This window comes from Alternaria arborescens (genome assembly GCF_004154835.1).
Source record: "Alternaria arborescens strain FERA 675 chromosome Unknown contig_37, whole genome shotgun sequence".
Lineage (NCBI taxonomy): Eukaryota > Fungi > Ascomycota > Dothideomycetes > Pleosporales > Pleosporaceae > Alternaria > Alternaria arborescens.
In genome coordinates this window covers 106044-119307 of record NW_021167892.1, presented here as the reverse complement: position 1 = coordinate 119307, position 13264 = coordinate 106044, and the positions used below count along the sequence as shown (strand labels likewise).

General features: G+C 52.1%; 4 protein-coding genes across 4 annotated transcripts; 1 reads left to right on the top strand and 3 right to left on the bottom strand.

Annotated features, from left to right (window-relative positions):
• Window positions 1-666: 666 nt before the first annotated feature.
• Window positions 667-2805, bottom strand: AA0111_g10600 (Homoserine kinase; the record flags this gene model as incomplete). The annotated part of the gene is made up of 1 exon (XM_028644370.1): window positions 667-2805. The coding sequence occupies one exon, from the start codon at window positions 2803-2805 to the stop codon at window positions 667-669; it is 2139 nt and encodes a 712-aa protein (XP_028501801.1).
• A 1058-nt stretch (window positions 2806-3863) lies between these two features.
• AA0111_g10599 (hypothetical protein) lies at window positions 3864-6122 on the top strand (the record flags this gene model as incomplete). The annotated part of the gene is made up of 1 exon (XM_028644367.1): window positions 3864-6122. One exon carries the CDS (start codon window positions 3864-3866, stop codon window positions 6120-6122), a length of 2259 nt encoding a protein of 752 aa, XP_028501780.1.
• A 247-nt stretch (window positions 6123-6369) lies between these two features.
• Window positions 6370-7704, bottom strand: AA0111_g10598 (hypothetical protein; the record flags this gene model as incomplete). The annotated part of the gene is made up of 2 exons (XM_028644366.1): window positions 6370-7383; window positions 7435-7704. The coding sequence occupies 2 exons, from the start codon at window positions 7702-7704 to the stop codon at window positions 6370-6372; spliced, it is 1284 nt and encodes a 427-aa protein (XP_028501779.1).
• Window positions 7705-9269: 1565 nt separating this feature from the next.
• On the bottom strand, window positions 9270-11284 carry AA0111_g10597 (hypothetical protein; the record flags this gene model as incomplete). The annotated part of the gene is made up of 3 exons (XM_028644365.1): window positions 9270-9809; window positions 9863-10401; window positions 10456-11284. The coding sequence occupies 3 exons, from the start codon at window positions 11282-11284 to the stop codon at window positions 9270-9272; spliced, it is 1908 nt and encodes a 635-aa protein (XP_028501840.1).
• Between the last annotated feature and the right edge of the window lie 1980 nt (window positions 11285-13264).

Below are 13264 nucleotides of genomic sequence, written 5' to 3'. Positions count from 1 at the left end.
TGCAGGGCTTGTTTGTATCACGCTGGTATACGATCATGCAATCGCGATCATCTAGCTTGTCATGATGACAAGCCAGTCGCGACAACCAGTCCCAACGCTGCCTGAGCAGTCGTCAACGAAACAACTTATAGGGAGGGATATGTATGTGTGATGAATCTAGACTTTATCAAACGCCTGGCGCAAGTTGGCAAAATATTCAGGTAAGCAGACACTTTACGCGTCCTCGCAGCGAACAAGCCATGCATCCCCACAATAAGCCGCGGCGTGCATGCATACGAACTAATAGGGTGGTGCGTAGCGCCTTGTCTTCAGCTGTCATTCCATCAACCCCCGTCAGCCAAATGCATGACGCGATCGTGAGGCTCTTCGGTTTGGACCACGGCTAATGTCAGCGTTTCGTGATACAATCCCTTAGTCACAACAAAAGACCATCTGAGGCAGCAGACGCGTGTCTGTCTGAAGAACCATGATATAACAACATTCCGAGTGGATTTAATGTTGCTCTAGAAGCTTGAGAAAAGGTGGGTATATATATATTGTTTGATATGCCGCTGCCGCTGCAACCGCGGAGGCTCCCGGTGATGGTCCAGACTAAAATGACCTCCGTACATGGCGTATCGTCTCTCCACTACATGTGTGCATGAACCAATAAAGCGAGACTTTTGCTCAACCCCAGACATCCATGTTGTTGACAATGCATTCCTCATCCGCATCTGTCCTCTTCTTCAGACTACCGACCACGTAGACCTTCTCGCCATACTCCTGTAGTCGGTCCATGGTCGTCCTGACGTTCTCCTGGCTGACAACAAGTACCATACCAAGACCTGTATTGAAAGTCCTCGCAAGCTCCGAGTTCTCCAAACGGCCCGCGCTCTTGAGCCATTTGAACACGTCCAAAAGCGGCCAGCTCTTTGCGTCGAGCTCGGCAGCCAGGGTCTTGGGCAACATGCGAGGAATGTTCTCCGTTAAGCCGCCACCCGTGATGTGGGCCATACCCTTGATGAGGCCCCGCTTGGTTGCAGCTAGTAGTGGTTTGACGTAGATCTTGGTGGGTGTCAGGAGCGCGGTCCCGAGGTTCTCACCTGAGCTCCACGGGCACGCATCTGAATACGAGATGCCTTGTGTCTCGACGATTCTTCGGACGAGCGAGAAGCCGTTGGAGTGGACTCCACTCGAGGCCATGCCGATGAGCACGTCACCCTCGGTCATGGACGCTGTGTCTGGTAGGATAGTCGCGCCTTGCTTGATGGCACCGATGGCTGCACCACCGGCGTCGTATTCGCCTGACTGGTAGATACCGGGCATTTCTGCCGTCTCTCCACCAACAAGCGCACATGCAGATTGCCGGCAGCCGTTGGCGACGCCCTCGACAAACTTGGCAGCACCTTCCACATCTAGCTTGCTGCAAGCATAGTAGTCGAGGAACATCAGGGGCTCGGCGCCCTGTACAACGAGGTCGTTGACGTTCATGGCGACAAGGTCGATACCAACAGTGTCGTGCTTGCCCATTTCGAAGGCAATCTTGACCTTGGTACCAATACCGTCAATGGCGCCCACAAGTATCGGTGCCTCAGTGTATCCGGCTGCTTGCAGGTCGAGCAAGCCGCCAAATCCACCGATTTTGCCATCGGCTCCCGGCCGTTTTGTGCTGGCAGTCAATGCCTTGATCTGCTTGACGAGCTGGTTGCCCGCGTCGATGCTAACACCTGACGATGCGTACGTCAAGGCCTCGCCCGCTGGCTGTGAGGTGCTCGAAGGGCGTGTCACAGTGGTGCCTTCCTGGGCTGGCTCAAGGAGTTTCCAGTCACATGTTATACCCTCCTTCTTGAACTCTTGTAACAGATGCTCTGCAATCTGGTTGAAGTTCTCGGTCGCGAGGGCGAGTATGGTGGGGCCAGCTCCTGAGAGACAAATGCCCAGAAGGCCAGGGTGTGATTGTGGGGTAACGGACTGGAGGATCTCGGTAAGACCGGGGATGAGGCCGCGACGGTAGGGTTGGTGGAGCTTGTCTTGCATGGCTGTGTAGATCATGTCGGGGTCTGGTGTGGCTTGACCGAGGGCAGTGGTCAAGACAGCCAGTCGCTGCATGTTGAAGATGGCATCTTTGCGTGAGTACGACTCTGGCAATACCGCGCGCGCCTTGGCCGTGGACACTTCGAATTGTGGTATTATGCATATGCACTTGATGGCAGGCGACCAGTCAAACTTGGTGTAGTGACCAATGTTGAGCGGAGGCTCGGGTGGGCGCAGACCCGTGTCTACACCACCGGCGGGCTGTGGTAGAACTTCACTGAGGGGGATCTCAAGGCGCTCAGTGTCTTCGGGCGATAGTTCGTTGAGGTATGTGCCGACAAATCCTCCGTACAAAGCCGCTGCGACGTTGTCTGGGTGGCGCTCTTCCATCAGGCAGTAGTCGAGCATGCGCGCTCGTGACAGCTTGAGGTTGCCGACCTCATTTGCCAGGTATACGCCTCCTACAATAGCCGCGGCTGAGGAGCCCAGTCCCCGTCCGAGTGGTATCGGGTTCTTGACGTGAACGTGTGTTTCGGAAGGGAAGTCGCGAATGCCATGGCATCGGAGCACGTATACGGCCGTTCGTGTGATGAGGTTGTCTTGCGCAACGAGAGGGACGTCGTCCGCGCCTACGCCTTCATAAGTTATCTTGCAGTTGAGCGAGTGTTCTGATTTCTCCTTCTTGGTGACTGTGACATCTAGTTCAAGGTAGAGGTTCAGCGCCAGGCCGATGACATCGAAGCCAGGGCCAATGTTGGCTGACGAGCAGGGTACTTTGATGTGAGTAGTCATTTTGGGCTAAAGAGCGCCTGAGGCTTGACGTGATGCCTTCTTTATGTCGACGCGCAAAAAAACGTCTAGTCAGCGCATGGGTGACGAAAAAGATAGCGTGGGGCTCAAACTCCGGCTCCGGTCGCGGGGTAGCAAAATGCACCGCCACACCGAGCCATGCTTCATCAGCCTCATGAGTCGGATCCGCGTCCAACAACGCGACCACTCCGTCAGTACTCCCGTACTATCTCATCTTATCTCGTCTATGTGCATGGCTACCCACTCGTACCACGAATGCGTAATTGTATGTTGAGATTACCAAGTCGAGTTTGCCCTGTCTTCTCCTCACTGCGGAGACTTCCAGGCATCACCGTCAGGAGGTGAGATTCGAATCGTTTCTCTTGTTATTGACTATAATAATGACGAAACATTGGGAAAACTTTTTGAGTGTGATGAAGGTAGTAGATCTCAGGTAATACCATGCAACTCGTTTCTGCGCCCTTGTGGCGTCTATGCAATGCAGCAGTTCAGTAGCGCCACAGCTGACGCCTGTGTGACCTGACGACATTGACAGCGCACCGCACACTCCACTACTCACATCAAGTACGAATACATACCTAGAGGCCGCCCACAAGAGATCAAGAGCGTGATTTTCAGCCGTTGAGCAGAATAACCGCTACCAGATCTACAACAGGCAGACGTTCCACTCCTCTTCAGGCAACAGGCAAGGCTGACTGGCTTCTTGGCTCACGAATTTTAGCCTTGCGAGGTACTTATTTCTCTCAAAGCCTCACTTCTCTTACCCTCCTCTTGCACGGTCAGTCCTCCAGCTGGAGAATCGACGTCAATTGTTTTTTCTTCATCATCAAGACTGAGATTGTTCCTACGAATCGCCACACCGAAGCCTCAGTCTACATCTATAGAGCTCATCTTTCAGCTTTTCTTACTCCACACTCTCACCCGACCGGCTCTTTGTCTATTGACCTTCAAATTCAGCACTCGTACCGACTAAACGTCGACAAGACTCCACCACATATATCCAGGCTATCCGATTGAGCTTGTCAGAAACCGACTTGATCATGTGCGACTCACCCGCCGAAGAACAGATGAGTATACAACAACTGGAATTCTTGCGTGAGATCATGGCGAAGGAAGTGCGCGAAAGACTCAATCGCAAGCCTCGATCGCCGTCTGTTTCGCCCTCACCAGAAGAAGACGAGCCCATCACCAACGGCAAGTCAAAGGCCAAGACTAATGGCGTCAAACATGTACTCGTCAATGGTAAAAGCCGAAAGCAGGCTGAGAATGGCGTGGCTGATGGCAGGGATGCTAAAGAGAACGACAAGAAGGACGAGGAGCCCTGCGAGCCGGGAATGAAAAACGGTCTCAAGCATCTCTACTCCGGCAAGGAAGACGATAAAGGTCGCTTCCAGTGGCAGGAGGAAATTCCAGAAGACATTGGCGATCCCGCCGAGAACGATGAGACTGCCAAGTGGGCGCTGCTTGTGCGAAACGTCAAAGTCTATGGAGACCCCCGACGAGTTTTGTCCATCCACTCCGTTGTAGTCCAGAGCCCTCTACTCAAGAAGCTACTTGCTGGTGTACTCAAAAACTACCCAGGTGTCACAGTGGGTCTCAATCGTCTCGAGTTCCAGGACAAATTCGAGCCGCTCATTCATCGATGGGCTGAGTTGCAGGACGCTATCGCAAAGCTTGGTGATGACACGGAAGACAAGCGTACAACCAAAGCACACGCTGAGCTACTCCAAGAGATCCTTACCAAAGAGTTCAAGACCATGATCGACACTTCTCAGGATATGAAGAGCAAGAAGGTCATGACTTACGAGCACTTGTGGACTTTGTTTCAGCCCGGTGCGACAGTCTTTGCTCGGCAGGACGGACAAGAAACCGCCATGACACTTGTCGAGACGAAGTATGGAGTAGACTGTAATGGCGTGCCATGCTTCTGGCTGACATGCAAATACGTCGATTGGGATGGAGCCAAGTTTGGTTCCAACAAGATCAATCTCACCATTTCCGTCTTTACCGGTACACGCGCCATCACATCTTTGCGTGTTTACCCTATCGAGTTCCATCCAGAGGGTGAAGCCATCCGCGCTCGGCTCATCGAACGTGGTGCTAAGGCTGAAACCCTCGCTGGTCCAAACTATCGGGCATACCAGGGTGTCGCGTGGAGGCAGGGTCAATTCGGAAACAAGGACAAGTACAATGTGAAAGGTCGTATTGTCATCGACACATACGGCTGGAACCGCTTCAATCCTACCCAAGCGATCCACGTCACGCCACTGAACCAGAAGGACCCCACCCTGCCACCACCTCCAGGCCAGTACGATGAGGGCGAAGAGGAAGAGTGCCATGAGTTTGAAGACGAAGATGATAGCGGTATGCCAATCGATGGCGCGTTTGCGGATGAAGACGACGCAGCCAAACATCCGCCATTGACTACCGAGCAAAAGCTCATCTGCTCACCTCTGCTCCGTGGTTACAGCTTGAAGAACAAGCTCTGGCTAAACTTCTTCGTCAACTGCGTCAAGGACATCGAGTGGCAAACTGACGCTTTCGACCGCCTAGTGCTCCCCAAGAACCAGAAAGAGTTGATCCTAGGCTTCACAGAATCCCAACGCAAATTCCGTGACACCTTTGACGACGTAATCGAAGGAAAAGGGAAAGGCATGATTATCTTGCTCTGCGGTCCCCCAGGCGTCGGCAAGACCCTCACCTCTGAGTCCGTAGCCGAAGAAATGAAGGTTCCCCTCTACATGATGAGCGCCGGCGACCTCGGTTTCGACCACCGCAAATTGGAGGGCAAGCTCCAAGACATTCTCGAAATGTGCAGCCGCTGGAATGCCGTTCTCCTTCTCGACGAAGCCGACGTCTTCCTCGAGCAACGTTCTTTGCACGAACTCGAGCGCAACAAACTCGTTTCCATCTTCCTGCGCGTACTGGAATACTACGAAGGTACCATGTTTCTCACAACCAACCGTGTTCAAACTTTCGATCCAGCATTCCAATCCCGCATCCACATCTCGCTCGACTACCCCGGTCTCACCATCGACTCGCGCAAGACGGTGTGGAAGAACTTTTTAGATTCGAGTTCGCAGGAACATACTATTGATAAGGCGCAGCTCGCGGAGTTGGCGAGGATGGACTTGAATGGACGCCAGATTAAGAATATTCTCAAGATTGCTAGGTTGTTGGCGGGTAGGAAGGAGGAGAAGTTGAGCCAGGACCACATCACGGTCACAATGGATGTTACGCAGCACTTGCATAACGAGACGCAGGCTAGTGAGCGGACGAAGGGGACCTTGTATGGTTAAACTGGTTACAGGCTTAGAGTCTAGGTTATCATCTCGGAATCATCCATGGAGTTCATGGGAGGGTTATGGTAACCTTTTTGGATGCGGTTTGGTAGTTTTCCAGAGGCTGTTTAATCATTGGCGTTGAGAGACATGGCGTTTCATATACGTAGGAGATGAGGGTACTCATAGAAGCACTTGAATGAGTATTAGCACTCTGATCTACCATCCCTGTAATGTCCCCTCTGCCTCGAAGGCAAGATCAATACTAAGAACTAGTCTTCCAACGGTCACCAACCCAATCATAGGCATCTCTCAAGAATTTCTCCTCCGTCTCGTTGAGCCAGTAATCAAACCCGTGCCCAACGTTATCGGAATCATACTCCTTCCTGATGGAGCCATCCAGGTTTCCGCTCTTTCTCACAGCCAGCTCCTTCACAATGTCGAATCGCAGATTCTTATCGTTGTTGTATCGTTCCGGGTACTTCGTTCTCAATACCCTCACGAATTTTTCCGTGTCTTCAATAGGACAATTCGGGTCATTCCATCCATGAAAGATGTACATGGGTGGAAGACATTCATGCAAGACACGACTTTGAGTATTGTTCGCCCGCTCAATACCATCCATATACCCTATTTCATCTCTTTTAGCTTTGGGGAAATCGTGCTGGCGTTGAAAGTACCATTGCCATCTCTCTGTAACGGAGAGAATGAAGGCGAAAGCCATGCCCTTCGAAGGCCAGCGCGACGAGCAAGTAGGTACGAGACTGTGGCTTTCTAGCCACTTGGTTAGGTCCGTAATGTCGGCTTCGCGCTGCAAAACGTCCTTCTTCGTGAAGCAAATTCCCATGTAATTTATCTTGCCATCCTTGTCGGCCATCTTGTCCCACTTGCGCTTGTAATGCGCAATCATCGGGTATCGAAGGAGCGCAACGTCAATGGGCAAATTCGGTCCGCCCTTTGTAGCGTTCAACCACAATGCGGTAACGGCCGCTTGACCACCAGCGCTCTCGCCCTCGACATATACATGGTTCTTATCGATGGTAAAATTCTGCACGGGCTTCTGCTTATAAAGCCATTCTGTCCACTTCGTGGAGCCAGGCTCGAAGCAGCCATTCTCCTTGTACCAGACAAGGAAGTCCCTCAAACAGTCCACGATGTCTTTGTAGTTGCCTTCGGGCCCTAAGGGGTAGTCCGGCGCGATAACGATAGCCTTTTTCGCTTTAGCCCTACTGATGGCTGTTCGAGTGTACCAAGCGGGGAAGTCGCCAGCTCCTGTACACTATCACTTTATCAGCAGATGTGTATGTGCCTTCTTCATAGCGACACTTACATAGCCACCACCATGGAAGAACCACATAACTGGAGCTTTATGTCCGACTGGCAAATCGTTTGGGACAAGGATCGTCACCGGCATCCTTTCCTTATCCCAATTTTCAGAGAAGGTGTAGTCAGTCTGGAATTTAGAGAAGCCCATATCATCAAACCAAGTGTCCTTCCGGTTGAACATAGCGAAGACCCCCTTGCCCGGCAAGAAGATCTTTCCATCCGTGAGGTCGGAACTTGGCCAAGTATAGAGCCTCGCCAGCTCTTTCTCAAGCATCTCTTGATGATCGGCGGCATCCTTCTGTGCATTCTTCACGATCTTTGCAGCTTCTGGTGCTTTATTGTGCTAGTTCCACTTGTAAGGTCTTGAGTCAGTTCCAGATATCTTGTTGAGTTTTCCATGAATCTTGTCGAGTTCTTTCTGACGATTTTCATTACGCTCTTGGAGCTTTGCAAGAGCCTCCATCTCTCTGGGTGTCCATGGTGGCGTCCAAGTCATGGTATATGTGGAATAAGCTGCCGTTAGAGATCTGATTCGATAGCTTCCCAGGGAAATAGGGTTATGTAGCGTTGAATAGTTCGCAGTACGTTCACAGTGTTGTGTTAGACAGTGAGCCTGGAGCAAACGCATGTTCTACTTTTATACTCCCAATTGACTCACTTATCCTGCCAGTCACTTCCAGGGTTACTTTCAACGTGAGGTATCAATACTCATGTTTCACTCCAGCCTCGAGATGCGAAGTCATAGTGATATGCCATGTACGCAGGGTGCCTATCCGTGGCTGGTGCTATGTAGCTCCGCACAACGGGAAGCCGTGTATCATGACTCTATCTTCTTGGGTACCGTCATCATGGTTTCTCGTGTGTTATACCGTGTACGATGTGCCGTACTTGACATGTCACTTCCCGTGCTTCCCGACATCTTGGTATGTGCTCGTGGCATGCGATGATGCGGTGGTCGCAGTGAAGAATGCTCCGATATCGCTTCCAAGGCTTTGTTTCTTTGTTGGTCGTTACGAGTAACAAGGCATTGTCATCTTAATTTCCGAACAGGGCTCGAGCCTAGGCCAGACCCTCTGGGTTGAGTTGTTGCAGCCTCCCGGTATAATGACAGGTGCAGCGTGGCAGAAACTCTTCTGAGAAATTGGCAATAAAGAAAAGACCCATGGTCTGGTCTGTCAGTACTTATCCCTTCACTGCTCTGCATCTCTCATCTGAAGATCGTACCTTCCCTTCGCTTCGGTACCTGTCATACCTGAGGTGCTATGCATCGCATACTGTTGATGTGCAGAAGACACATAATACATGTATCCAGTCAGCTGTCGAGTTGGGAGAGTGTAGTGGTTGTGGTTAAGATGTGGCTTGAAGTGAGAAGACGTGAGGCCGTTCTTTCAACACTAGCCGCTGTGAGACGGGTGGACGTGGCCAATGCTGTAGCTACCCTAATGTGGAGACCCCGCATTCCTCTGAAACAAGCGGGAAACGCCCATACTTGGCGCTTAGAAATGCTTCGAAGCGAGAGAAAAGCTACGTCACTAGGTGATGAGCATCGGTGGATGGTACATCTTGCTCCATTTTACCCACGGATAACTGGAACCCAAACCCGGAAGTATCACTATCAGATGGATGTGTTATTTGGGGTTTCAGATTATAGTGCTGTAGCATTAGTGAAATTGAAGCTATCAGACATCAAAGCATCCAAGATAAGTAGGTAACTCGAAACGGGGTATTAATTAATTACTCAACGAGCGTCGTGCACTATTTGCACTCGATAATCCCACTACTTAGTTCTAGGTTCCGTAAATAGGAATCATCACTCTCTCTCCTGGTATCATAATCCGCTTAAACAGTAGGAACCGCACCAGCACCGTAACCCTTCTCGATGATTGGGGGTGGCTTGGGCACGTTCCGGCGAAGCATCGTGTGGTTGACAAAGTAGGGGACTGACTCCGTAATCTCGTAATGAAGGAACGTCTTGGTCGGCACGCTGAATACCTGGTCCAGTTCTTCCAGCGTAAGCTGCTTGGTTTCGCGGACGAAACAGAAGATCATTACCCAGGCGATCAGGTTGAGACCAGCGTAGAATCCAAAAGCACCAGTCTGTGACATGACTGAAACCATACGAGGGAAGGTGAGCGATAGGACACCAGCGAAGGTGTTGTTGATACAGACGGCCCAGGCCATTCCCTGCTCACGCTGAATGGTAGGGAAAACCTCGGCGGAGTACTGGAACGCAACTGGCCCTTCTCCCAAGGAGTACGCGATAGTGAAGAGATAAATGAATAATACAACTGGCCCAACGCGAGCAGCTTGGCTAGCAGTTTCTGGCTGAAGCAGGGTCAAACCAGCGGCCAACAGGAATATGCACATGACGGGGAAGGTCTACTATGTAGTTAGTACAAGAAGCGTGTTGAGAGAGGTTGGGGAGAACTTGCCCACATGCAAAGGGTCCTTCGACCCTTGGTGTCAATGAGGAACAGAGTGGGAATCGTGAAAACCACCTGTACAGCTCCGTAACCCAGCGAAGCGTACAAAGCCTGGTCGGAGGTGTAACCGGCTTGGGTAAAGATGGTCGAACTGTAGAACGAGATAATGTTGATTCCGCACATCTGCTGGGCAATCATGACAGTGGAAGCAGCGTAGTTGGCACGCCTGATTCTGGGCACACGGAAGCAGTCCCACATGCGGTCGAAGTAGCCAGCTCCACGTGCAACAGCCAGCTCAGTCTCGTAAATAACGTACGAGTAGTAGTAGTCGCGAGCGGCGATGATGGGGTGTGCACGGAGTTTATCCATGGATTGAAAGCCCTTGGCGACCTTGCCATGCTTCATCAACCAACGAGGGGATTCTGGGCAAAAGAAGATGCCGACCATAAGGATGAAAGACGGAATGAAGGCTGAACCAAGCTGCAGACGCCACGAAATTCTGCCAGTGTCTTTGACGATGACATTGGCGCAGAAACCGAGGAAGATACCTGGGAGTATAGGTTAGTCACAGGTCAACAAATTCAAGCATTGCGAAAACTCACCAATGACGACCCACAACTGCCAGAACATGACCAGGGCACCTCGAACACGGTGAGGAGCCATCTCAGCAGAATAAATTGGGACAGTAGCATTCTTTGCGCCAATTCCAATACCCATGATGAAGCGTGCAGCGAATAGTCCTTCCCATGATTGCGCACACGCGGAACCGATGGGAGTAGCAGTAAGGCAGACAGCAGTGACAAAAATCTCTCCACGGCGACCAAGGTACTTGTTGAGAGGGTCGACGATGAAAGCGCCGATGAGACCAGCAGTCAAGAAGATGATGGAGTTGATGAGACCAACAATCCATTCACTCCTGTCACCCTCAGTGAGACCAAATTCTTGGGGGAAGGACAAATTGGCTCCGTTGGATCCAGTCTGGTCCCAACCCTGAGTGGCGGCTCCAATAGCACACAGGCCAATCGAGTACCACAACATCTTGGGGCCGTGCCACTTGTGGTCGCGCTCGTAGATGAGGGCATCGCGCTCCTCTTGAGTGAGGTCGGTGAGCATCTCGAAGCGGTCAGGGTCACGCGCAATGAGAGCAGCTTTTCCGAAGAGAGCAGAGTGCTCCTCCATGCCATGTGTGACAGCCCATCGCTCAGCGGAGCTGACACATTCGGCCTTGGTCTGACGCGTCAGAGGGTTCTCAACGATGTTGTGCGCGACGGATTCGCGACGGGCGCCAGCATCAGCGATGTGCTCGGCGGCAGGCTCGTACTTTTCGTTGATCTGCTTCTCGGTGGCTGGGTCGTAAACAGCTTCTTTCTCGGCAGGGTAGGCCACTTCCTTGTCGGGAATGTGGCTCACGCCGTTGTCTTTGCCGTCCATGTTGGAGGTTGATTTGCGCAGGCTCCAAAGGTGAGTAAAACCAGTCGCGAAGAAGCGCGGAGAGCAGTGGAGGTGGAAAAGAAATGGCGGGGGAGATGAGCAGGCGATCTTATACCTGGGGGAGCTCTCAGTGAAGGGGAGGCCTAAAAGTGGAGCCTCAACGGCGCACGACAGCTGTAAGAGGCTGCAACAGGCACCCTGAATTGATCCAAATACATTTCTACTGGCACGACCGTCGCGACGGTGAAGGACCCCGGGATCCTGGTTTGTGTCCGCCAACAAGACGCAGTGTTGCGGGAGGGGTACTATGGCGCTAGGTCTATCGTTCATGAGGATCCCCACCACATCTCCCCATGGAGTAAGCCTCCACAAGATTCATGCGGCTATCTTAGCCACGCTTAAGCCCTGCTACTTGGCCTTCACCCCAAAGCTTCGCGCATGCCGACGTCTATGACCTCACCCTCCGCATTCTTGACCACGCCTGATTGCCCATCTGGCGGCTAGTTCAAGCCACCACGTTACATTGCTCGGCTGACTTCCGAGCAACCGTCATGCTCAAGTCCTTTGTCGCTATGCAGTTGGATTGCAAAGGGCGCCGTAAGCTCACTCTTACAGCGTTTCCGGTGATATCTTGCGTCGGACGCTGCACAAGGCGGAATCCTGGTCACGGTAGCGACCCATATTCGTCATGTACCCGTGATCAGTACAAAGCTTCACATGCTGCATGTGCTTGGTGCAATCTTGGTGTGCGGCTTGCCAGGCTGACGCTGCCCAGCTCCGATCGGCGTTAGAGTTGCCTTGCCGGTCAGCCGTCTGCAGTCCCGGCACATGCTGGCGCGACCACCGAGGCAGGGAGCAAGGCACCATCATAATGCCGCCAAAGGTCCTTTACCGTCGTTTCAACCTCACGGATATCAGGCCATCCAGACTTTGCTCAGAATTACAACTCCAACTCATGAGGAGAGGCTTACAACATGTTTAGCATTCTGCGAATGGATCGCGAACTCGATCGCATTCCCATCCAGTCAGCGAAGGACGTCCGCGGCAAGCCTTGACGAGGCCAACGAACTCGATAGCGTACGCGCGGCGACGTCTTGGGCACCTTGACTTTACTTGTCCCAACAACCCAAGCCCTCGTCAAAGCTTGGAACGAACCTGAGCCCGGTCCAACTGTCAGAATTGTGGGCTCAGGTCTCATTCGCAGCAACCCGTTTTGGTGGAGACATCTCCAAAATTTTCTCCAGGTCAAACTCCAGGAATACAGTGGGCTGCGAGTCATAGACAGCGGAGAGAAACAGCTCACGTGCTTGTCACGCAACATCGCAACCCGTATCGAAACGCGCACGCGCAAACCAATAGGAGACGGAATGCGCGGCCGATAAGCATTTCGATCCTTTGCAGGCAACATACCGGTGAAAAATGATCGCGTGCGATGTGAGCGACTGTGAGCCGCGACACACGGCACGCTGCCGCATATCGAGAACTCGTTTTGCAGTCTTTTGGCTAGCGCATAGCATCGCACATATTGTTGTATCGCTACTCTGTCCAGCGCCTGCCAAACATCCGCGGACAACACAAGCGCGATATGTGCATGGTGTCTCGAACACATGAGGCTCATTTGGAGTGGGCCCCCGGGACGATTTCAGCGCCAGCGCTAGACATCGTGCGATACCCCACAGCATGGAGCCGTAGACTACGACAACCTCCGGGATACCTAGAATGGAACACTAATTATCTGCGCGATACTAATCGCAGCCGGTAGCATTGTCGAACTTTGTCCCGACCGCCTAGCTCTCCGATATACCTCTGACCTGTAGAGTCCGAGAGGACTGTTTCCGATATCTAGGTCGTTCCCGCTAGCCACCGTGTCACGCTATCGATCTCGGACATGCCGAAAACGCACCAGATACAATTTTCTCGAATTTCCGCCTGGAAGCAATATCTCCCATATGTCCAAAGACACAATTATGTATTCTGACA